Genomic DNA, 25,633 nt, shown 5'->3' on the forward strand with positions numbered 1-25,633 from the left:
GGGGTGACCAAGCCATCTTTTCTTTGTTTCTTAGTTCTAAATGACTTATCTCAACAGCTCTAAGAAACAACTGCCAATATGTACTTCCTTATGATTTTACCAATACCCTGCTTGAATTATTTCTCTTCAGGGGAATCATTATACATAAATCCAAACCAAGTCAATAGATGTCAGTGTAGCTCACAGAAATGATTCCAGCTACAATGGAAAGAAAAATCAGAACAGAAAATGGGTTACTTTGTCAGAGTAAACATTAGTTTAAAATGATGGACTAGATTTATATCAGTTTAACTTTTCTACTTCAAATCCCAAATTTTGAAACATACCCAATGAATGCAACGGAACACATTAAACCTTTTGGGTTGTATGAAATTGTTATCTGAAACAATGAAAGGATTAGTGTGTGGCATCAGAATAGAAACCCATCACAGGACAGGTAAACGCAAGCTGACTCTTTGACTAACCTTAACAAATATTGCATTTGATGTTTGAAACTACTATCATAACTTTGAATCTAGCTAGGAAGCAGGCAAGTGATAGATTTAACAATTATACTTTACCAATCGTTGTAAGCCCTAAGAGTTTTAGGAAGACATCTATAGCCTAGAACATAAAGCACAATTCTTTTATAACTGAACTCATGACCTGCCAGGTTGGGGAAGATTATAATTATGATGTGTTTTGTTATCTAAACTTCAAGAAAGAGAAACCTTCAAGTGCCAGGCAGTACTTCAGACATCTGATGACTTCTACTTCTACCAGGAACCTCTAGAACCCCCTACTCGTGCAGTTACTCAACAACGCCCCCTTTCAGCTCGAAGAAGCTAGAGCGGTCGTCGTCCCTTTATCCCTGTTCACTCCTCTGTTTGGAAATGTGAGGAGTTAGATAGGATGATGGGTAGTCAGGGTCTCTGGTTCCTGGTAAAGCTATCCTGTGTATGCTGACCATTCAGGAGTAATGAAGAATCAAGTACAAGAAGGCCTGGCTAAGAGAAAATCAACTCAAGCCAGGTTTTCAAAAGGACTCTTAATAACCCTTCCCTCCATTCCCAGCCACTGAAATGTAAAATTTTTTTTAATCAAACCATTAACCAGTTTCTTTTGCAGGACTAGAGGCATCCCTCCATTTCCCATTCTTCCCACCAGGCTGCAACCACTGCCAAGAGAAAACAGCTCCTAGAAGCCATAGAGAACAATGCCCCTCTTCCTTTATATATAACCAAAGGGAGGAATGTAAGGAGTTATTCGGATATCTCGCCCTGGACCCGGCGCCATTTCTTCTTCCTCACAGGATATGAAGTTTGCGCTGGCCCAGCCGTCCACCAATCAGATGTAACCTGGCATTCCACCTGAGAATTCCACCCCATCTTCCAGCCCCTTCCCCAACTCCTCCCACTCGCCAATCATCCCTAGGCATTCACCTGCAGGCACCAATCCCCTGGGGGCCTGGCCTCAATCCCTCCCAATCCCCACCCCCTACACCTGGCATACAAAAAGGCCCCCCAGGTGTGGCTCGCTCTCTGGTCTCTCCTCCTCTCTCTCTCTTCTCTCTTCTCTCTTGCCCTTCTTTCCTGATCTTCACCACCCTACCTTGTTCCTGCTCCGTTGGAATAAACCTCCTAAGATACAAAAAAAAAAAAAAAAAAAAAAAAAAAAAAAAGAAAGAAAGAAAATGGGCTATTCCTCTCCTGCCCCTGTTCCTGGTAACATTCTAATAGATGACCAACACCAGGTTCATGAAGGGAACTCTTGCAGGAAGGGGACTCACAAATCATCTGCTTCTGCAATTTCTCAACATCAAGCAAGGTGAGGTAGGTACCTCTGAAAAGAATTTTAGTTGAGAACTTTTGGAGTCATTAGCCAACACACAGCAGCTGCTAACCCAGAAGCCCCCTAAAATGGCATGCAAAAAATGTGTGTGTGTGTGTGTGTGTGTGTGCATGCATGTTTGTGTGTGACTTCACTAGAGGAGCATCCAAAGCTCTCATAAGATTCTTCAAAAGGTTTGTAGTCTGCCCTGGCCTCCTCAAAAAGGGTGATTTATTGCATTCAATAGCCAATGTGCTTTGAAAGCGAACTCTCTAAATGTAACAGCTGAGTTTCAGGATTCAGATCCATCTGGCCTTCACCTATTTCCATGAGCCCTACAGGCCAAATGCACTATAAAGGATAAAATTCTCCCTCATTGATGGCAAGAATCAATGAAAGCTGCCACCCGCACATACGCTAAACTACAAAAGGCAGCTGGTTGAATGGATGTGGCAGAGACACCAGATAATGAAGCTAAGCCCGCATGGGAGGATGTTCCTAGAGCTTTTCTGCAGACAGCGAGATGTCACGGGCTGTCAGAAGCTTTCTCAGTAACCGTCCCTTTCAGTCTTTGTGAGTGAGGGGCCAGGGAACGTTCCCTTCCTGAGGGGAAAGGAGGAGGGGATGTGCATTCCCTGGCAAGTATAAGAATCAGTGGGTCTGAGCCTATCCGAAAAATATGTTCCTTCCCAAGTGCTTGCAATATGATTGCACAGGGAACTTGTATTTCAAAAACAGCTTTACTGGGGACATGAGCAACACATAGCCAAAGAGGAAGCAACACGACTAACAGTCCTGAGATAATACAATTCTAAGCCCTATGACTGTGTTTTCTGGGTTAGGGAAACGGGCATCTGAGAAGAAATGGGGAGTCCACAGGTGAGATTTGGGTTTGCATTACATTTTTGAAAACTGTAAATTCTTTTGGACATGTTCTAACATTTTGGTTGTGGTTTGTATTCTCCCAAAAGCCAACGTGGCATACAAAAACATTCCCAGACAACACTAGTTATTAGAGAAATGTGAATCAAAACCATAGTGTGATACCATTTCTTACCCTTTAGGATAGCTGTTACTATTTTTTTTTAATAAAAGACAATAACAAATGCTAGTATGAATGTGTAGAAACTGGGATCCTTATGTGTGGCTGCCGGGGAATACAAGATGGTGCAGCTCCTGAGGATTCCTGTATGATGCTTCAACAGTTTGATACGGAATTATCAGTTAGCAGGCAATTCCACTTCCACACCCAAAATAATTAATAGAGATCTGTACACCCTTATTCAGTGTTATTCCATCCCAAATATGGAAACAACCCACAAGTTCATCAACAAAGGATAAACAAGATATGGTTTGCCATACAATAGAATATTATTCAACCTTGCAAAGAAAGAAAATATGACCCAGGTTACAATGCATATGCATCATGAAGACATAATGCTAAGTGAAATAAGCTGGACCCTAAAGGACAAAACTGCTTGACTCCAGTTAGTGTGATACCTGAAATTAGCAAATTCAGAGACAAAGTGGAATGAGGGTTACTAAGGGCTTCTTGGAACAGGCAGAGTTTCAGTTTGGGCTAATGAAGAATTTCCTGAAATGGGGAGTAATATGGATGAGTCAAACATCATGAAGCTACTTAATGCCATGGAGCTGCATCTTCAAATCTGGTTGAAATGGTAACTCTTGTGTCAAGAACACTTTGTCATAATTTAAAAAACAAAACAAAACAAACAAAACAAAGCCCAGGAAGTAGGATGCAGCCAATACTTACAAGATATAGGCAATCACCCCAATGGACCAGCAGTCAACGGCTTTGCTGTAGGGCTTCTGGGCAAGAACTTCAGGAGCTGTGAACGACAAAGACAAGACATTAGCCTGATCATGAATGCATGACACTGAAGACACTTTTCAGGGATTTCTTGTCTCCCCTTTGTCTGTGTGCTATACAGGCTGAACTTTCTTCTTATTCTAAAAAGTTCAGTAAAGAGATACAATCCATTTTAGTTGTTGACTTCTCTGATTAGAAAATGAAGAGGTGTGTGTGTGTGTGTGTGTGTGTGTGTGTGTGTGTCTGGAGATGATCAGATTCAACTAAGTGCCTGTTCATCAATCCTTCAGACTGACCTAAGGAAGCAATGCTCAAGTCTGGGGTCTGCATACTTGCAAGTGGCTTCACGGGGAATCAGATCCAGGCAGCATTTCTGACCCTGGTGTTGGACTTTGTTAGGTACTGTGGGGACAGAGTCAAGACTCCACCCTCTGTATTTGTGTGGTGCACAGGGTAGCAGAGCTTAATGCAGAATGGTCTTTGGGAATCCTGCTGCAAGCCTGCCTTCCCTCTTTTCTCTAAGGATTTGGGCAGGTCACCTGTCAACACACTCATTTCTTCTTCTCATCTGAAAAAACAAGACAGATCTCACTTCTTTGGTCCTATACTATTATTTATTGATAGCCAACTGCTTTGGTACTCTGTTGCCACAGCCTGTGTCAGGTGTCCCAGCCCGTGTCTGGTGACCAGCAGCGTCTGGCAGTGGTGACACTCAATACATATATACGCAAGGACATAAATACAAGAAGTGGTGAATCTCATGCACAGAGTACAGTCTCCTCTGTCCTTACCCCCAGATGCATCTGACTCAGTGGCCTTTAGTAGACTTTCCAAAAAGTAGGAGAGAGAAAATTTCACACAGCCTTAGTAATAAGGTGCCTGCTATATGTGGAAATGTGCTCAAGGGTTGTGGAAGCACTGACTCCCCGCAGCACTCTTGGAGGAAGCCAACCATCGTTACTCCCAAAGTACAGATATGATCATGGAGAGGTCATACAACTTGGCCAAGGCCACCCAACTGGAGAGTCTCTACAGCAGCATCCTTTCAGAAGGCACCTGGATTAATGCCTGCCCTCAGCTAGTTCTTGGGCTAACATTTTCTCCTGTAATCATTTCATTAACTCTGATAATGATCATAATCTGTTGAGTGCAATACCACACCTGGACTTGGCCGGGTAGGGTCAAGCAGTGAGCCACTGTCTTGGCTCTTTCCACAAACAGCCTGCTAGTTTTTCTCTTTTCATGCAAACCAATAGAGAAATCCTCTTGTTCATTCTTCTGAAGTAAAGTATCATATTGAGAACAAGAAGGCACAGAAACTGAACACCTCTGCTTGTAAGACTGAGGAAAACAATTTTCAGACCTAATTTTTTAAATTTATTTTTTATTATTAATTACATTGCATTATGTGACACAGTCCCATATGCACTGGGATTCCCCCCACCCTTCCCCAAACCCTCCCCCCCCATGGCAGATTCCTCCACCTTGTTGCATTACCACAGTTCAAAATCAGTTGAGATTCTTTCACTGCAAGCATATACCAAGCGTAAAGTCCAGCATCTCATTGCCCAGACAAATTCAACAGCTCTTTGGGGAGACCATCTCTGGTCTGAAGTAGAGCCGGCAGAGCAACATCCCTATCAATTAAAAGCCCCGACATAACATCAGTCCCCAATTCAAAGCTCTATGGCTTTTTTTTTTTTAAAGAAAATAATCAGTTTGTGCATCTTTTCTCTGCTATGTCTGCCCCCAATGCAAGGGAAGGAAAATCATAAAGGAACTGAAGAGATAAACTGGAATATCTGGGCATAGCTTTGTGGCCCATAAATAATCAGAGCATATTTCTGAGACCTTCTACTACAGGGCTGAACAAAAGGGAGCCACAGGAAATGCCTTTCAGATTTAGGAGATCTGCTGTCTCACTGAGCCCTGGTCACAGCAGCTACACACATATATATGTTGTAAGAAGTCACTGCAGGTGCATGGCGCTCTGAGGGTCATGCTTTGGACATGATGAAAAGTTCATAGGTGGCAGAGCACTGTCTGACCAGGCTAACCTCCCAGGCAGCTGGTGGCAGATGTCAGGAGAGCAAAGTTAAGATGGCTGGGGAGAGGGACTGGGTCCATGTCACATGGATCAACAGGGCTCTTTAGCAAGATGGCCAGTGAACCTGAACAGGCCATGCCACAGAACCAACTGTCAGAGATATTTGAAGCTCAGCATGAGACTGATGGCAGCAACTCCTGACATGCACAGGGGCAGGAGCACAGCTCTCAGCATCTGTGACAGACACTTTCATAGCAGGTGAGCAAAGGTTGGACCGAAGTCCCAAGTCACACCATGTAGAGTGGAAATAGGAGAGCATGTTCATTGCAAAGCAGGTTTCACAGAGGTAATTGTCTTTGGTCCCTTGAGCTTTCTGTCCTCACAGTTCTCCAGCACTGTGAATGCTGAGAACAAGGGTTCTTTGAAGAACAACATCTTCCTCCTCTTCTTCATCATCTGTTTAGAAAGATACATGTGCCCATGCACCCATGGAAGGATACTTGCATAGCAAACATTTCACCTTCCCTCTGCAAAACACACCAACACATTGGGGGCAGTGGCACAAGGTACTGCAAAGACTTGAAAAGTAAATGACAGCAGCTGGGGCCATCTTGGCTTGGTCTGAACGGCTTGGAGGGCTGGGCGCACAAATGGGACCCCTCACCTTATCAGCCACTTCTGGCTGGCCGGGGGTGGGGGGGCATGGCATAGCCTGCTGTTTGTGAGCGGCTGGGGCATCTTGGCTGGAACAGCCAGGGTGCCAATTGGCACCAGGCTCCACCCATTGGTGGAACTCTTGGGACTTGGGGTTGTGGAATTACTGCCTAAGGACATCCACAGATAAGGTCACCATCCCTGTCAGTGAGGAATGAATCCTGAGGGGCTCCTAACGACAGGGCCACTGTACTTGCAGGTAAGCGAGGGGATTGAAACCTGGTGGTTGGAGGGGAGAGACCAGAAGTTCTAAATTGGTCAGACCAATCACCTGCCCACCTGTTAGTCATGAGGTGAGCTTGTTAACATGGAACACTGCTGACCACAATACAACAGTCCAAGTGAAAGCTAGGACTGAGGGCCTGTCCAGCAGGACTAGATTCCAGTACCTGACTGAGTACAGGAACAGGGGATGGGTCACAGTAGGCAGGGTCATGACACTAACCAGCACGTGAGAGAACCAGGTCTGGGGGTAGATTCTGTGGGGCATATTTGGGCCCAACCCTGTGAAAATACAAGTCCCGCTGGTTCACTTAAGAGTTGGAGTGCTGATGGGCTGAACTAGGTGTGACCACAGAACCCATCAACACTCATGGGTACTGGGAACGAGAATAGGCTGGGGAAGTCCAGGCTGCAGCATCTGCATGTACGTCCTAAAATAGGCTGTGGGGCAGGCCAATACACAACATTCACCAGCTCATACAAAGGCCAAGATGGAGGGGCAGACTATGTTGAGCAAAAGGCTTAGCACCTACTGGCATGCATGAGATCTGGGTCTCAGAGTGGGCAGAGTGGTAGAACTTGGGAAACTCCTCTAGTGGGCCATAACTCCTGCAGGTGAGCATGTGGTCCAAGCCTGGGGGTTGGGCAGGCTGGGCAAAGTAGCTCCATCTATTGGCTAGTGTGCAGGTTGGTTTTGGAAGGGGGAGGACCTGGCAGGGCCAAACAAACCTTATGTCACTGGAAAGTGCAGAAATGAGGCTGGAGCATGGCTATCACACCTACCGGTTTGCATGAGCCAGGGATGGGAGCAGACTGAGCAGGGCCAAGTTCCAGCACCTGCCAGCAAGAGTTGGGACTAGAGGCAGGCCAAGTCAGGCTAGGCTACAGCATCCAAGGCAAAGGTCAAGACAAGTGAGGGGCTATGTCAAGCTGGTTCACAGCAACCACTGGCATGTTTGAGATCTGAGGCTGGGAACAGGCCTGGTTGGAGCAAAGGGGACACCCTGGTTGGGTTGTGGCTCCCACTGGTATGGGGGCTGCTGTCTGGTCTGGAAATGGCTGCAGTATCACTCGGCACAAGTGTAGACTGGGTCTCGGGTACGCCAGACTGGGCGAGACTTCAGCAACCACTGGTGCTCATGGGAACTAGGGTGGGTATAGGACAGGCTGAGCTAGGTCTCTGCCCATGAGGAGCTATGTGTGAGCTGTGTCTGGGTGTGGCCCAGGCTTGTCTGGGCTGTAGCACCCAACATCAAGAACTGGAATGAGTGAAGGTCGATCAGGAAAGGCTACTGTTCCTGTTAGGACAGGAGATGGACTAAGTAGGGCTGGCCCATTAACTCACTGGTGTTCATGAGATCTGGCATTGGGAAGGGTTCTGATGGAGGAGCTTGGGCAACTCCTCTTTAGGGACATAATCCCTGCAAGTGAGCGCAAGAACCACAAGAAGAAACAGCCCAGACTAGGCCAAGAAATGGTGCCCACCAGCATACATTTGGCTCGGGTTGGGGGCAAACCAAGCTGGGCCAGTTCATATCACCTGCTGTCAAATCCAAGCACCAGAATGGAGTGTGAGTCAGGCCAGGTCAGGCCGCAACACGAGCCAGTTCACATGAGGGCCAGGTCTGGAGGCTGGCTGGGCTGGTCTAGGCTGTAGCCTCGACCAGTGTGAGTTGGAATTGGGGTTGGGCTGGGCTGAGCAAGGCTACAGAATCCAATGACAAATACCAAGGTTAGGCAGGCCATACCAGACCGAGCCACAGCTCTAAACCAGCACACGTGAGACCCAGTGTGGAGTAAAGGGGTGAACCTGGTAGGGGGGCTGCATGGGGCTCCCCTGCTGGACCACAATTTCTACTGGTGAGTGTGAAACCTGGGGGTAGGGTAGATCAGGCCAGGCAGGGCTATAGCATCTATGGGCCTCATTTAAGCTGAATCAGGGGAAAGCCTGGGTTGACCATTCCTATTGGTGCATGTGTAAGCCAGAGTGGGTGTGGTTTGGTTGGGCTTTACCACAGCATCAGCTGGCAGCTGCTGGCACTGGGGGCAAATTCTGTCAAGTCAAACTGCAGAACTACCTGTAAAATACAAGATCCAGGAGTAGGAGAGGGCCCATTAGGGAAACTGTGGGCACCTCCCTATGGGTTGCCACTCCCACTGATAAACATGAGAATCGGGACTGGGGCAGACAAGGCCAGAGTGGCACCTGCTGGCACATGTGTGGGTTGGATAGTAGGGGCTGGTTGGGCTGAACTAGGCTTCAATGCCCACTGACAAGTTTGAGAGCTGAAGGGGATGTGGGACAGACTGGATCAGTCTGCTATGCATATTGGCAGGCATGGGAACGATGGCAGAAGGCAGGCCTGGTGGGGGTTATTGCGGGTCACTCCAACTAGGCTACAGTTTCCACTGGTTCACATGAGGACCAAGTGTGTGGTGGGCAGGATTGGGCTAGACTACAACACCCACTGATTTGTGTAGAAGACAGGGCTGGGACAGAACTGACCCAGCAATTGCAACCACCAGCATGTGTATAAGATGACTGGGGTGATGGACTGTGCCAGACCCTGTACTGGGAAACACAAAAATCAGGTCTGGGGTCGCTTCAGATAAAGTTTCTTTGGGAAGCCCTGCAACTGAACTGCTGGACTTAGAACTCCAACCATGGAGAGAACTGCAGATTCCATTGTCTGACCAAGGAGTGCAAATGTCAGAGCTGGGCCTCCTCAGTGGCTTAGATGGAGTAGTGGACAGCATATTCTGGTGCACAGAGAGGATATGGTAGTACATTGGAGCCTGCAGAGGACACCTGGTACCATAACAGAGGATGGAGGACAGAACAAATTGATCAACTGCCCCAGCCAAGTGTTGGCAGAGAATACCTAGGCAAACGGAGACTCCAAGGTGGACTATGTCAACCAGTGGATTCTGGAGAGATTTCATTGTGATTGGAGTGGCAAGATCAGCAATAATTCAGAACTGATGAAGAACCATCAAAACCTCTTGGGCACGACCCTTTGAGCACGTCCCACATCGGGAACCCTGGGATGGCACTGGGTGGCCTTCCCCCATCCCAAGGTGCGGAGGTGGTTGAGAGGCTGGGTGCGGCTTCTCCCCTTACCTCCTCCCTTTCCCCAGATACAGGAAGGAAAAAAAAAAGATTGTGGAAATGGTGATCTCACCCACCTTCCTGTAGTCCTTTACCTGTTGCACCCTAATCACCAATGTAAAAATTATCAAAAAGTTGTACTTTGTTAACTATAACTTAGAAAATAAAAATAAGTTATTAGAAAAAAGTAAATGATTAATTTTTATGAAACTTGGATGCTAGTTGAAATGTTTAGATTCTTGAAACAGCATTTGCAGCTAAGTATTTTTTAATGGTAGGTTCTCCTTAAATGGGAAAGTTTGCAACATTAAGTACAGGGTAAAAATGAAAGATTTCTAAGGGAAGGTATTTGTCCTAGGGGTTGATACCACTGAAGACATCCATGTTACATATTGGAGTAACTGGATTCGCAGCTTCTGACTGCAGCTTCCTGTTAGTGCATGCCCCTAGAAGGCAGTTATTTGGCTCAAATGCTTGGGTCTCAGCCACCCACATGGGGATCTGCATTCAGTTCCCTGCCTTCAGTCTTGTCTATTGCAGATACTGGGGGCGGGGGGAGGGGATGGGGAGAATGAACCTTTCTGCCTCCCTGCCTCTCTGAAAAATAAATAATTTTCAAAAAGAGATTTCTGGGGCCCGGCGGCGTGGCCTAGCGGCTGAAGTCCTCGCCTTGAGGGCTCCGGGATCCCATGTGGGCGCCGGTTCTGATCCCGGCAGCTCCACTTCCCATCCGGCTCTCTGCTTGTGGCCTGGGAGGGCAGCTGAGGACGGCCCAGTGCACTGGGACCCTGCGCCCGCATGGGGGACCCGGAGGAGGTTCCAGGTTCCTGGCTTTGGATCGGCGCAGCACCGGCCCGTTGCGGCTCACTTGGGGAGTGAATCATCGGACGGAGGATCTTCCTCTCTGTCTCTCCTCCTCTGTGTGTATCTGGCTGTAATAAAATGAATAAAAAAAAAAAAAAAGAAAAAAAAAAGAGATTTCTGACTCAAATCGGTAGAATGGATGTTAGTGGAGGAGTTCTAGGTTATTATTATCTGGATCACATAATTGCAGGTGAAAATCTATGTATTTGTGCAAAGCATCCCCTGCCATTTTTAGTATTGGGTCTTTTCTTGGTTATTTCAACCACAAAATACATTGGTGGTGAGTAAACAATTTGCCTTCTGTCGAGGTCCTTTGTTGTACCTAGGAACTAAAGGCCAAAGGGGAAAATGGAATTACACAACACAATAACAAAAAGATAAAGCAAACAAATTTGGAAATATGAATCCAAACAATTCCAAAGAGTCTAAGCATTTATATAATGGCACACACATCATCAGCCTAAATTCAAATTTTTGCAATGTGACTGGTGGAACTACACGTCCTTTGAAACAATGTTTGAAAATGCCTCCCTAGGTGACTTCAAATAGCTACTTTTCATATCGCAGAAGTTCCTGGAAAAACTAAATTTCCAGGCAATATTCAAAACTCTGGTAATATTCAAAACCCTCTGGTAATTTGATAAAGTGACCAAATTATGATGATCCCCAAGATTAGAGGGCTACTTTTTGCTTTACTTTTCTTTTGTGCTTCTCCAATTAGCTCTGTTTGGTGATCCGTTGAGTCTCCCTGGCATTTTTGCTGGTTCTTCCCATTTCCTTTTTAGTTTATTGACTGATTATTTAATAACGGAGAGGCAGAAAGAGATCTCATCTACTAGTTCATTACCTTTATGTTTACATCAGACAGAGCTAGGCCAGGCTGAAGCCAGGAGCTGGGTATTCAATCTAGCTCTCTTCTGCAGGTAGCAAAACCCAATTACTGGAGTGATCACCCATTGCTTCCCATGATGTTAATTACAGGAAACTTAAACAGGGAACAGAGCCATGGCCTGAACCTGCGCACTCCAATATGGGATATGGACAACAGGCAATTTATTTAGTATGCCAATTACCCACCCTCTCACTTTGCTGATTCCCTTAGCTATGTTTTCCTGCCATTGATTTTCTGAAACTCTATTTCCTGGATATTAGTCCTCTATTGGTTGTGTAGTGCTTACAGCATCAAAATCTGCAACACTGAAAACATGGAAACAACACACACACCCATCGAAAGAGGAATGGATGAAGAAACTGTGGCTCAATTATCCTATGGAATAACCACTTAGCCATTAAAAAGAAGCAAATTCTACCATTTGCAATAAAACAATTCCAATTAGAGAACATTATGCTCAGTGACATAGGCCGATCCAAAAAGACAAATATCAAATCTTTTATCTGTTATAAGGTGACCTTCATGCAAAATATAAGATCAACAGATACACAGGTAAACATGTACATACATATATTTATCTAAAGGAACTGTATAATGGAGGTAAGTATGCTATGAAGATACATTGCAGTATGTGTCTCAACTTCTGAATAAAAGACAGATACCCAATGAAACTGTTCAACCTATCTTGACTATAGAATGCTGGACTTTCTATCATTGTCTATACGTACAATATCATCATACACTTAAGTAGCAGAATGATGGATTTGTGATTGTTTTTATAGGACTATACTACTGTTACTACATAGAGGAAAACTCGGGGTAGTGGGAGGGCGGATGTGAAAATCCCTGAGCCTAAATAACTATAATTGGGGGGAAAAAAGAATCTAACTGGGGCTCATGACAAACACAGTAGCCAAAGCCATTGAGTCCCAGACAAAGCAGGAGAGGGTCTACTCCAATGGAGAGTTCTGAGGACATGGCCTGGTCCTTGCTGCTGCCATCATCTGTTGAAAGCCCTGTACACCTAGAGGAACACATGCCTAAAGATTACTTATTTGAAAGGGAGAGAGAGAGAGAGAGCTTCTATCTGCTGATTCACTCCTTGAATGGCCATAATGGTTGGGCTGGGCTAGGTAGCCAAGAGTCTAGAACCCCATCCAAGTCTCCCACAAGTGGGTGGCAGAAGCTTCTCTACTTGGGCCTTCTTCCACTGCTACCTGAGGTGTACTGGCAGAGAACTGGATGGGAAGTGGAGCAGTCAGGACTTGAACTGGTGCTCATATGAGATGCCTGTAGTCAGAGGGTACTGTTGATATGACAGTTGTGTTCCCAAGTCCACTCACCAAAATCTTGCATTATGGCACCCTCCTGTAACCCCGATGGTACTTCCAGAGCTCTTTACTGCTGCACGAGTCAAACTGTCAAACACCAGACTTTGTGCTGCTGAGAACAGCGCATGGCCAAGGCTTTGTGGAGTCTGGGTTAAGCATGTGCTAGCTGATCAGCACTAGCGGACCTGAACCCAATAATGTCACCACAACCTAGTCCTCTTTTGGAGGAAAATGATTTCCAGATTTCAATCAGACAAGTTGCAAATAAACTTGGCTGACTCTAACAGTATGGGTCAGCAGGTACAGGCAGAAAAGAAAGAAAGAAAGAAATCTAGGGTAAAAAAGAAATGGGTATAAGAAACCGGCAGCAGCCAACTGGGAGGTATCTGTACAAGAGGCCTTGAAAAACATTCACAGAAAATGTGTGGTATGAAAAGCTATGCATGGATTTCAAAAGTTTCAAACTTTATTTTCATGTTATTTGAAAGGCAGGAAGATGGAGAGTCAGAGACAGATGAGAGAGAGCTTTGATTTGCTGGTTCATTCTACCAATGCCTACAACAGCTGGAGATGGGCTGACCCAACCTAGGAGCAAGTTACTCCATTCAGGAATTGCACATGAGTGCAGTGATCCAAGTGCTTGAGCCATCAGCTGTTGCTTCCCAGGTGACATGTTAACAGGGAGCTGCTTCAGATGTGGAATAACTGAGACTCGAACCCAGGCACTTCAATATCCGATGCAGGTCTCCTGTGTGTTTTTGTTTGTTTGTTTTTGTTTTTTTCCCATGTGTTGACATAGGCTGCTGGGCCCAACATCTCATAGAGTGCCATTTAATTTTTTTAACACCACAATAAATTAATCTTTCAATGGCTCTTTTCCAAGAAAACTTTTGAAGCTATCCTCTTACTAGAAAATCTAAAGATCAGATATCTGCTAACCGCCTTTCTTTGAGAAAATGATTTTGGACAAGAATTTGGAGGATAAAAGAGGTCAGATTTGGCTTAATTATCTGTGGGTATGAGTGTGTTTGCCACTTATATTACACCCCTTCTGCAACTATTTCTCAAGGGGATTCTTCAATTACTAGGTTTGTACTCAAGGCCAGAAGAAATTCTTACTGCATGAGCCCTCAGAACCTCTTTCCTGGCCAGATGCTGGCTGGTTTCATTTCAACTTTCATTACTATGCCTGATAGAAAAATAGCATCCCAATATAAGGGGTACCCACATAGGTAGAGTTGAGAAGAGAAAGTTCTAGAAGCCACTGAGGCACAGAGGGCTGTCACAGAGAATAAACTGTAACATATTACATGAAGAATTATAAGAAAGGGGTTTGGAGCTGCCCAAAGCAGAAATGCTAAATGTTTTGGAGCGGGGAAAGGCTAATTATCATGAATCAATCATCACGCTTGTATATGCAGATCAAATTACTACACCATATCCCACAACTACGTATTATGGTCAAGGGCCAGATAGAAAGAAATCAAGGAAAGAAACAGTAGCACATTGGCTTACTTAGCATCCAAGAGGAAACAGAAGGGACCCTCCACGTGAGCCACACAGTAAATCACGGCATCCCCTGGGCCACAGATGTGTGTGGACAGATGCAGCCCCTCTCAGAACCCCAGGCCTTACTCCTGCTCCTTACAAAACAGCAGGCTTAGGACTTAAAGTCAGTGGATTTACTGCAATGAGACTCACTCCCAAGCCACTTATGGAAAATTCCACTTGGTAGGAAATGTCTCCTATTAACTGAGCTCTTTTCTATTGATTTAGAGCAAGTGTTGTTGGTAGAGGGAAAGACTCCAGAGATTGCAAAAGGAAGCCTTTCAGAAGCCTTTCATCTTATTTTTAAAACAATTAAGCTGCCGATTTTCCTTACTAAAGGAGAGAGTGGAAAAAGGCTGAACCAAGTGGGACTGGAAACTCAGACAGCTGCTACTGGAAACTCAGAGCTGCTGTCTGCGGAGTGGGGATGTGGCAGTCAGCCTTCAGCATCTTGTAAAATAGAAAAGTTTGCCCTTTCCCTGGGCACCACCGAGGAGGTGTCAAAGAGCAGTTTCTGCCCAGAGGGTGGAGGAGACTGAACTAATGCAACCCATTAGAAGTTCAAGGCAACTGGTTCTCCCTATAGTGCTCGTTCCTCCTTTCCCCTTGCTACTTAACAGATGCCACCACCAGAAGGGAGTAGGCTTCAAGTTCACTAGATAAAACCTAGTGTATTCCTTAACTGAGTCGCTGGATTTGACACTCAGTTCCACTCCTGAATCCAGCTTCCTGATAATTCACACACCCCCAGGAGGCAGTGTGTGATGGCTCAAGTAGTTGAGCCCCTGCCATCCACATGGGAGACCTGGAATGAGTTCCTGGCTCCTGGTTTTGGCCTGGCACAGCCCCAGTTGTTGTGGGCATCTGAAGAGGGGATCAGTGGATGGGAATCTCTCTCTCACTCTCGTTTTAGCTCTCTCATTTAGCCCTTGGTTATTTCCATGCCCAAGCCCTCAGAACAGAACTCTACTGAAAGTCCTGGTTTTATGAGTGAAGGCAGAAGATACTGGCCCTTACCCCATGGTGCTCCTATTCTCCTGGATGCTGAGCTTTAGACATAAACCTCAGGAGCCAGCAGGTGTCACAGGAGCTGTCCTTCCAAGAAGGAAGATGAGCTCAGGACTGCAAGATCATAGCAGGGAAGGATAGGAAAGATGATGGCGGGGAAGGGTAGGCATCTTTGATTTTCAAGTTAAACATATGCGCAAATAGGACTCTGAAAACAGTTTCCTCTATATCTGACTGTACTGTTGCAGAGGGAAGAAGTACAGGTTGGGCTCTGGGCTGGTACATCTTGGGGCATTTGTGATCATTCCATGTGTCAGTGTCATGTCTTCAAAGACACCTGCTACAAGTGAATCCAAGCTTGGTGGAGGAGCTATTCATGTTGCCTCCATGGGTGGGAAGACCTAGAGAGCCTTCTGTCCAGGGATAGACACTTGGATTCCTGACCTTGTGGGACTGGTGAGAAAAAAACACAGGTCTCCTGTCTCTGGATAAGGCAAAAGGGTCTATCTCAGCCCACACAGCAGAGCTGTTACAAGTGAATGGTGCTGTGTGTCACAGAAGGGGTGAGAAGATTTCCTTTAAACAGCAGCAGAGAAAGATGATATTTCTACTAGGCAGTGATCTACTCAGATATGGGAACTAACATAATAAAGATCAAGGAAAGGAGCCATCAGCATTAATGCTGTCAGAAGCTCACATACCCGTGTTATGGGAGAGAGAATCTGGCTGGAGTTGGGATTTACACATTGAGCAGGAGGTAGTATTCAATGTGCCTGGTCAAGTCTGCTTCCTGGCAGTTGGGAGAATTTTTAGCAGCAAGGTTACTATTACAGGAAGGAAAAAACAAACAGGTAGCGAGGGGCTTTCCTGTGAGCATCTCAGTAAACAGCAGCTGCTTTCCTTGGACTGAAGTTTTCTGCAGTCTGGATAACGAACAGATAAAAAGAGCCACATGCAGGGTTGAGTCTTGGACTGCTCTGCTTCTGCATGGGCACCTGGAGAAGTGGTAAAAGACAGTCCAAGTGCTTGGGCCCCTACCTCTCACATGGGAGACCAACACTGAGTCCCAGGCTCCTGGGTTCAGCCATGCCCAGTGCTGCTCAGTGTAGCCATTTGGTGAGTGAACCAATGGAATAGAGGACTGATCTCTTCCTCTCTCTCACCTTCCAATAATTAATTCTTTCTTTTAAAAGATTTTATTATTATTGGAAAGCCGGATATACAGAGAGGAGGAGAGACAGAGAGGAAGATCTTCCATCCGATGTTTCACTCCCCAAGTGAGCTGCAACGAGCCGGTGCGCGCTGATCCGAAGCCAGGAACCAGGAACCTCTTCCGGGTCTCCCACGCGGGTGCAGGGTCCCAGTGCTCTGGGCTGTCCTCAACTGCTTTCCCAGGCCACAAGCAGGGAGCTGGATAGGAAGTGGAGCTGCCGGGATTAGAACCGGCGCCCATATGGGATCCCGGGGCTTTCAAGGCGAGGACTTTAGCCGCTAGGCCACGCCGCCGGGCCCCAATAATTAATTCTTTAAAGAAACTCACACACACTCACACACCCTAAAGACCCAGGGTGAGGCATCATGTAGCAACAGAATGACAGGCACAGGCACTTGTAAATCACCCTTTTGGTTTAAAAGAGAAAGTATTTTCATTTTTAGGTGAAAGAAACAGACCTGCAACACAGATTTATTCCTTGCTGATGGTCTCCTACCCGCCACATGTAAGTGCAGAAGGTTCTAGAGCCAGCTCCCATCCCTTTCATGGATGCAGATTCCTTTGTTTGTTCTTTCCCCCACTTTGAGTTGTAATTCACTAAAAATGCATCTCCCCAAAGCAGCTTGCTCTGACTTTCCTAGTAGTTTCTTGAATTTTACCACAGGCATGAAACGTTCCCCAGTAAAGCATCATGTTGGCTAATAATCACCATTCCTGATCCATGCTGGGACATCAACCATGGTCAAAATGTGGATGAGGGAGGCTGAGGAGTGGGAAGGAAGCCAGAAGTGGGAGAGTAGCTGGCATTTTAAAATGTGGGAGAGCCTTGGGATCCATTAGGTGTGGGGTGGGAAAGTCAAATGTCCTGAGTCAGGCACTGGAGAGCCACGGGGCTACAACAGCCCTGCTGGGCCTCATGGGCTGTCCCAAAATCTGGGTCCCAACCTTGTCTGGCTTGTGACCGCAATGTGACTGCCACTTTCCACTTATTTGAAATCTGACAAGCAGCATCTATTTGGAAAAGATGATGGTTGCAGTCACTCAACGGTTTGGGGTTTAATCATGAGAAAGATATTTTAAAAAGAATGAGGTACAAAATGCTGCCTTTACCTTCTCTTCATCATGGAGAAACAGGAATGGAAATTCTATCCCAGTGTCAGACAGGAAAGAGCCACTGAGGAATTTCAGAGATGGGAACAAGCCTGGGATCAAAGTGAGAAGCTGGGATTAGCCAGGCAGGGTGGGATCTCCTCTGCCCGCCCATACCTGAACAATGATTTTTCTGTCTCGTATCTGTGTTCACCTGTGTCAAGGGTGTACCACAAGGAGCCCATCCTACATATCTCCCCATCCAGGAGCTCCTGGTCTCTCTACAGAACAGGGCTTGGCTGCAGAATTGGGTGTGATAGAATGCTGCTGGTGTCTGTCACCAGGCAGCTGCTGGGACAAATGCAAGAGAAAACTGTCACACGCCCCCTGGGCCCTGGATGACAATTTGCTCCCTAAAGTCCTATTTCAACCCTCAGGCCTGAGGAGATGAGAACAAAGGTGTAACGTATGCCTGCAGTCCTATAAAAAAAGATGGTACTGAAGTGAGAACAGAATTGAATCAGGCTGGGGGTGGGGGAGTGAACCACAAAGAGGGTAAGAGGGGGAGATGGTCAAAGCTACTGAAGAGAGAAAAGGGCAATGCAGGTCAGTTCCACCCCCTGACCTCTATTTGTCCTTGATGCATGGATAATAACATACTTAAAGGACACCAAGCCACTTTGTTAGAATCAGAGGGGAAGAAGAATCATATGGGATAGTTAGTCCAGCAAGATCATTTCCAATGGGAGAAGTTGCGAACCCAAGGAACAGAGGTCAAGGGCTTCAAGAGCCTCCCTCATTGCTAAGCAATGCAGAGATATGCCGGACCCAGCATTTGAGTCCCCCAACTGCTGTGACAGCCACCAACTGCAGTCTTCAGCAGGAAGATTCTTGTCCTGATGTGGTGTCCTAGAGCTCACTTTTATCTCCAGTCCTCATTGCTTACAGGCCCTAAAGCTGCAGTGATCCCTAATCGAAGAGCACTCCTGCATGTGAGAGTACTGAGATTGCGGGCCACCTGTGATGCAACTCTGTGTGGAGTATGAGATGAGAAGAGCTGGAACTAGCGGTGGCAAGTTAAGCCAGTGCAAGGCCAAAGATGCCAGCCATGACAAAACAGGCAAAACTGCAGAACGAGCCCTTACCCCAGCAGACTCTATAACTCACAGATCACCCTCACCCCTAAAGGACCAGGGAGAGGCATCATGTAGCAACAGAATGACGGGCACTTGTAAATTATCCTTCTGATTTAAAAGAAAAAGTATTTTCATTTTTAGGTGAAAGAGACAGAGAAAGAGAGAGGGAATGAAACACCTTCTGTCTGCTGGTTCACTTGCCAGTCAAATTCCCCCAACAGCCAGGGCTGAGCCAGGTTGACACCAGCAGCTGCAAAATCAATCCAAGTCTCCCATGTGGGTGGTAGAGACTCAATTATTGGAACCATTGCCCACTGCCTCCCAAAGTGCACATTAGCAGGGAGCTGGAACTGGAGACAGAATGTGAACGCAAATCCAAGTCTTTGCTCTGGGAGGCAAGTAGCCCCAGTGGCATCTGAACCATTATGCCCAACACCTGCTCTTTCTAGTTTTGAGTCCCATCCAAAGGTGAACTCGTGCAGGAGCTGCTCCACATTCCAACATCAAATGCTGCCAACGGACAAGTCACCACTCACCTGGCTCAAGGGGAAATGGAAAATCCTCACTTTGTTTAAAGTACCGCAGATCACTTAGTGTCCACCATCCACCACCCCAGCCTCTTCTCCCTCTCTGAGTGAAGTCCGGGATTCCTGCTTTCTATCAGTCATTGTTTGTGAGAAGCCACCAGGATATTTGAATGCAGCCAAGCAGGCAACACAAGTAATATAGCTAACTCTCTTAGCTCTGACTTTCACTTCTTACTGGCAACACTCATGGGAATGTGATAGGTCATTCAATTGAATGGATTTCCAAATCTGAATCAATAGCATAATTGAAAGTGAGAGAAGCTGCCTGCCACCAGATGGATCCATGATATCTCCTTAGTCAGCAGCACATATGGATTGACACCAGCTCTCTCTCCAAGCCAAAAGTGGCTGTTCATTTCTCCCAGATCAGCTCCCTTGTTGCGTTGCACTGGTAACTCTTTCTTATCCCTGCCTGAAAGGTCAACCTTCTCTTCCAGTCCCACTTGCTGATGCACGGATTTTCCCTGGTGATTATAGTCCTTGGTGAGCCCTTCCACATTTAAACATAGCTTCTGGAACCTGTCAACCACCTCACATCTGAAACCTACTCACTTATGCAGATCTCAGTTCCCTTCTTGCAAAGCCTGATGGAGCCTCTCTGTGTTGACAAAGCCAGTTCCCTGGGCTGTCCCCAGAGGGATTCCAAGAGAGATACCAGCAGTTCCCGGGGACATCCTGAGTGGCAGTGAAGTGACACCCTAACACGATGGCCATAGCCCCTTATCTAAGGTGTATACAAATCTGGGCAGTCACGGCATGTGAATGAAAGTCAAAGTCATTAGTTTCCTATTGGCTTCTCCCAAAGCAGCATGCATTATGGGGTACCTGGAAAATACAATCTTTTTTTTCTCTGGTTCTCATTATGAGAGAACTCATTTAAAGTGAAGGGATAATAGGAGACTGGTAGAATGGACAATCGGTTAAGGAGTGATTGAGATAATAATAATAATAATAATAATAATAATAATAAAGCAATGACTCACAAGTGGAAGCCAACCTATTCTACCCTCTGAACATCTGAGGTAAGGCTACAGACAGCCATGGAGGAAAAGGCAACTTGACCACATTCTGCCTTCACACATTTCTTCCTAAGTTCCAAGACACTGAACCAGGCTGGAGTGTCAGGGTGGAGGTGTTGGCTGGTTATTTCCAAGCACCAGGAAGCTGTGATGTGAAATTTAACACACACACACACAGAGAGAGAGAGAGAGAGAGAGAGAGAGAGAGAGAGAGAGAGAGAGAGGGAGGAGGAGAAAGAGATTATATATACATAAAAAGAAAAGTGAAATTGTTAAACTTCCTTCAGTCCTGAGCTGTCGCGTTCTTGCCTATGAGTCTGACATGAATTTGCACTACATACTGAGTAAAGTTGCTTCAGTAGAAGTACACACAAAACAAGACTATCTGGAAAGCAGCTATGCTCACCACTATACCACCAACGCCTGCAAAACAAGATTATTTGTGACCGGTTGATAAAAGTAGTGCGTGGCCAGGATGCTGTGACCCAGCAAATTTCAGCAAACGGAAACCAAACTCCTTGTAATGCTTCTGTAGTGGCTGGTCTTACAGGCCCTCCTATCTCAGTGCAAGCAGAGCCGGGTACTTAGATAAAAGCAAAACAACCAAACCAAACCAAATCAAATCAAAAACAAAAAACCAAACCCCTGGAATTATCCTCAACATCTCTTTCCTACAAGCTCTATTTCACATTTCAGTGAAACTGTTTTCAACACTTCACTGAGTCTGTGAAGTATTCACCACTATAACACTCTGTGGGCCAGAGCCTTGCAATTTATCTTCCCAATCAGTGCCAGAGCTTTCTAGATGGCCTCCCATCTCTGGCCCTGGCTCTTCCACTCCCCTATCTACCTGGATCTGCATCGGTGACCCACAGGGATCCGGGTCAGGCTCAGTTCCACCCATCAGCCATAAGGTCAAAGCCTCCCACCGGCTGTCATCTTAGGAAGCCAGAGTACTCACAATGACTTCCCAGTCTTCCTCTGTGTACCCATTCCCTTTCTGGATCTTCTGCTTCTCTTCCCTCCTGCTCATGCAGCTCCCTGCTGCTTGCTCAAACACTCCCACCTTAGACTGCACTAGGCTTAGAAATGTGTTTCCTTCAAATAGCATCGTCAACTCCATCATTTCTACCAAATTTATACCCGTTGTCAGCCTCTTAGTGAGGGCTGCTTGATCACTGTAGTTAAAAATCACCTTCTCTCTCTCTCTCTCGCACACACACACACACACACACACACACATATGCACACACGAAGGGCAGGGGGAAGAGAGAGAATCCTGCTTTGTGTTTCTCCATAGTAGTTATTACCACCTAACTCATGAATGAACCTGAACTTAGTAATTTATGTATGGTCTAGCTCCCTCCCAAACAAACATTAAGTACCATGTGACTGGTGAATTTTATCTTTTTTTTATCTTCTCTCTATTGATGATATACCCCAGTATCCAGAACAGAAGACAGGCACTAAACAAATCATTCCTGCATGAATGAATGAACAGTATAGCTCTTGCATAATTAACATATTTACCTGTTTGTCTCTGCCTCTCCAAGCACTGTGAACATTTTAAGGCCAGTGACTGAGTTTCATTCAGGTTTGCATCTGGACAGCGAGCACTGTACCCAGCATGGAAGAGGAATTCAATGAATGCAAGCTAAACAAATGGAAGGGCAGGGGAGGAGGGAAAGAAGTGTGGTAGATTTGCATAAACCTTGCATTTTTATTCACTCTCACCAGCATCTGTACAAAGCTGAGTTCCCTGCTGAAGATAAACCTAGTGTGGTGAGAAACACAAAGACATAGGAATCATGATGCATCATGATCTGGGTTACACACACACACACACACACACACACACACACACACACACCCTAGGCAAGGCCCCAATGCAGCATGATCTGGGCTACACACACACACCACACACACACCAGGCTTACATGGCTGAATACGCACTTGCCATGCAGACTGTGGGGGAGGCAATGGCCCAAGCTCGTCAGATGACCACCCTCGTGGTATCCACACAGTGTGGTCCCTCTGCTGCTCCAAACTGTGCCTCCCTCTACAGTATTTACTCCAGCACCAGACTCTCCAAGGAGTCTCAGTGCTCTACAAATAGGAACAAATAGAACAGCTGTTGTTCTACAGTTTCCCTCCTCCACCACCACTGTACCTGATGGCAGAATTTCCCAATGGGTCCAGTGGCCTCCATCTAGGGAGGTACAGGTGAGGGCCACTTCCAGGTACTATGCCCATACTCATCAGCATTGGACACAATGGCTAACAGGAGCAGGCCTCTGGGACAGCAGCTACTTAGAAACCCAGGAAAACTGTCATTCTGTGGGCTCTGCCAAACTGCAGAGGAGTAAGTATCCATTGAGAGTGCTAGAGCTTTCTTCCATCATGGCCAAGTAACAGGGTGATGCCTACGTAAACACGCCACTCTTGGTCAGTGCACTCAAGTCACAGCTTCCTGGAGGGTGCAGCTGGGTAAGGTGACCGGGCCACAGAATATTTGGGTGAGAAGAACAAAGCTATAGCGATGAGGAGCTGGGATGGTAACAGACCATCTATCTCTGGCATTCAAAATTCAAGGTGGCTAGAATGGGGCTGCCCAGGAACCTTCTCTGTATCCTTTGCTGAACGAGCGTGCCTTTCATTTCTTGTATGCCTGATGGCTTAGTCCGAACCATCCTAGGTGCTTATCTCTCTACCCGCGCCCCTGCCCCAGCACGCCTGTGTGTTTGCAAGTGAGCCTCCGCCACAACCCACATTCTGTCTATCCTGGAAAATAGTCCAGATGCTTCTGGCAGCCATCACTGTACCATGCAAGAACAGATAAGTGCTGTGTGTTCCTTTCTCCCAGCCAAGAGTCATGCTCGCCCCTCAATTCACTGCAGTCTTTCTCTGCCTGGTGCATGTACACAACCCAGGGCCACAGCTCCACCCGAGCAGGGCCACCTCCAGCATCTCCCCTGGCTGTATACCCACCACCCGCATCTCCCCTTCCACGTGCTGGTGCTGCCTCCCTCTCCCTCTAGTACACCCTGGTACTCTCAGCCAGTTCTGTTCTTCACTCCACTGAGCCATTATGAAGATGAAGCAGTTGTGACATGCTAGTCTGCTGTGACACTATAATTATGCAAGGATGAGAGGGGTCCCTGCAGTGGTTCACAGGTCTCTGGGAATTTTCCAAAATGCTCCAGTGCCCTGCACCCATTCAGTTTGAGGCCAGCTCTCTTCAGCCTGCAGTGGATGGTTTTGTGGTTGGACACACAGACACACGAGAATGACGCTGAACATCTAAGTACTGATTCCTCTCTTCCCAGTGGCCCTGCTGTTCTCTCCTCTTCTTGGGCTTTTTGAATGAGTGACTTCCCTGACTGGGACTGCACTCCTCCCACTCACACAGGCTGGCCTTTTCTTACCCTTAGTCAGACCCCCAAGCCCTGTCCCCTTCCTGCTAAGCAGTCCCCATGGGTGCTCAGGACCTGCCACCCTATCCTGGGTCATCTGGTTTTTTCTACAAATGCTTACGAGTGGAAAAGACCCTACTCTTTTAACTGCTTCTGCATTCCAGCTACTACGTCAGCGCTCAGGGGACAAGCACCATGTTCTCATTCATGGCCTTACCCCCAGTGTCCAGAACAGCACTGGAGATGCAACAGATACTTCGTATGTGCTTGTGGAATGAGTGACTACACCGAGCAAATGAGCATGTTAAAAACGCTCCCTAGTAGTCCCAATAGTCTCTCCCCAGCTCCCTGGAAGACAAAAGATGAACCTCAACACCCAATGTCCAGGTACCTTAGCAGTCCTCTCTATATCCTGTCTGGTCAGTACACAGGACCCAGGGTTCCGATTTTTTTTGGAAAAGCTTCTAATTTGTGGCTTTTGCCAGTATGCCTCAGGGTTGGCTGGCACATGGCAGTGACTCGGTCAAGTTCCGGAGTAGGATCCTCACGTCGATATTTTATTCCTGGCTGCCTGTGTCTCAACCTTGTGAATGTGTTATTATGTCTGCACCTTGTTGTAATCTTGCTGTCTCGTCGGAAATCACTGTAGAGTAGATCTAGGCAATATTTATGGCACTAAACCCGAAGATTCATCAAAATGAACTTCAAGCTGCCAGTCAGGCTCATACCCAGATCAAACAGGATTTCTACCCAAGTGTTAAAAATATTTCAGGGAACACCACTGCTCTGCAGACTCGCTCAGTGTCCCTGTCCTGTTCTTCCCTCAAGAGATGAAGGCACATGTGATCAAGAGCCAGGCTCAGGTGCTTAAGTTGACTGACAGCCGTGTCACACAGGGACACGTACACACATACAAACACGCACACACGTGCACACTGTCCTTACCAACATAGCCTGGGGTTCCACAGGCTGTGGACATCACATCTCCTTTGCCCTCCATTTTGGATAATCCAAAGTCACTGATCATTATTTTGGATTCCTCATCTTGACTGTAATATAACAGATTTTCAGGCTAGAAAGAAAAAGAAAAAACAACTTTATAAATTATGTTTGAAGCAAAATCTTAGAACCTAAGACTACCCATAACCTTCAGGCATAGTAGATACAGCAACTATCAGTGTCTGAAAAAGGCAGTGTAGTGGCTGGTTTTGTGACATAATGGGCTGGATATCCCATATGGGCACAGGTTTGTGTCTTGGCTGCTCCACTTTTCATCCAGCTTCCTGCTGATAGCCTGGGAAAGTACAAGAGGATGGCCCAATCTCTGGGCTCCTAAGCCCATGTGGGAGATATGGAGGAAGCTGCTGGCTTCAGTTCCTGCCATTGTGGCCATGTGGGTAGTGAGCCAGCAGATGGTAGAGCTCTCTCTCTCTGCCTCTCCTCTCTGTAAATCTGCTTTTCCAATAAAAATAAAAATAAAATAAATATTTGTTTAAAGCAGTGGAGAGGGCCCTGCACTTGGGTTGCCACAGGAAGTGTTCCATAGGAGGGACCATGCTGGCTGGACAGAGATCTCCTCTGCAAATAGTGGCATTTCAAGGTGACTGCTAGGGGAAAAAAACTGGAACTCAGTAGCAATATGCAGTAAGCTCACAGGACACAAAGCTATAGAAACTGCATCAGAATGTGATGGCAGCAAAATCTCAGAGCCCAACAGAACAGGTGGGATTCCCACTCTAGGAATCAAGGTGAATGGGAGAGCTCCAGCTGGGACACTGAACATCAGGCAGCTTAGCTGCAA

The 25,633-nt window shown here is 46.5% G+C and overlaps 1 protein-coding gene across 4 annotated transcripts in view; it reads right to left on the minus strand.

Annotated features, from left to right (window-relative positions):
* Window positions 1–25,633, minus strand: part of CAMK1D (calcium/calmodulin dependent protein kinase ID) — a 386,816-nt gene that overhangs the window by 21,419 nt on the left and 339,764 nt on the right. For all 4 annotated transcript variants that reach the window (XM_012930343.2, XM_058669473.1, XM_004578466.3 and 1 more), the window contains exons 5-6: window positions 24,778–24,904; window positions 3,584–3,659 (exon numbers count right to left, since the gene is read on the minus strand). In XM_012930343.2, coding sequence (XP_012785797.2) covers window positions 3,584–3,659; window positions 24,778–24,904 — 203 coding nt within the window. The remainder of the gene's footprint in view (window positions 1–3,583; window positions 3,660–24,777; window positions 24,905–25,633) is intronic.

Source organism: Ochotona princeps, chromosome 10 (assembly GCF_030435755.1).
Source record: "Ochotona princeps isolate mOchPri1 chromosome 10, mOchPri1.hap1, whole genome shotgun sequence".
NCBI classification, from domain to species: domain Eukaryota; kingdom Metazoa; phylum Chordata; class Mammalia; order Lagomorpha; family Ochotonidae; genus Ochotona; species Ochotona princeps.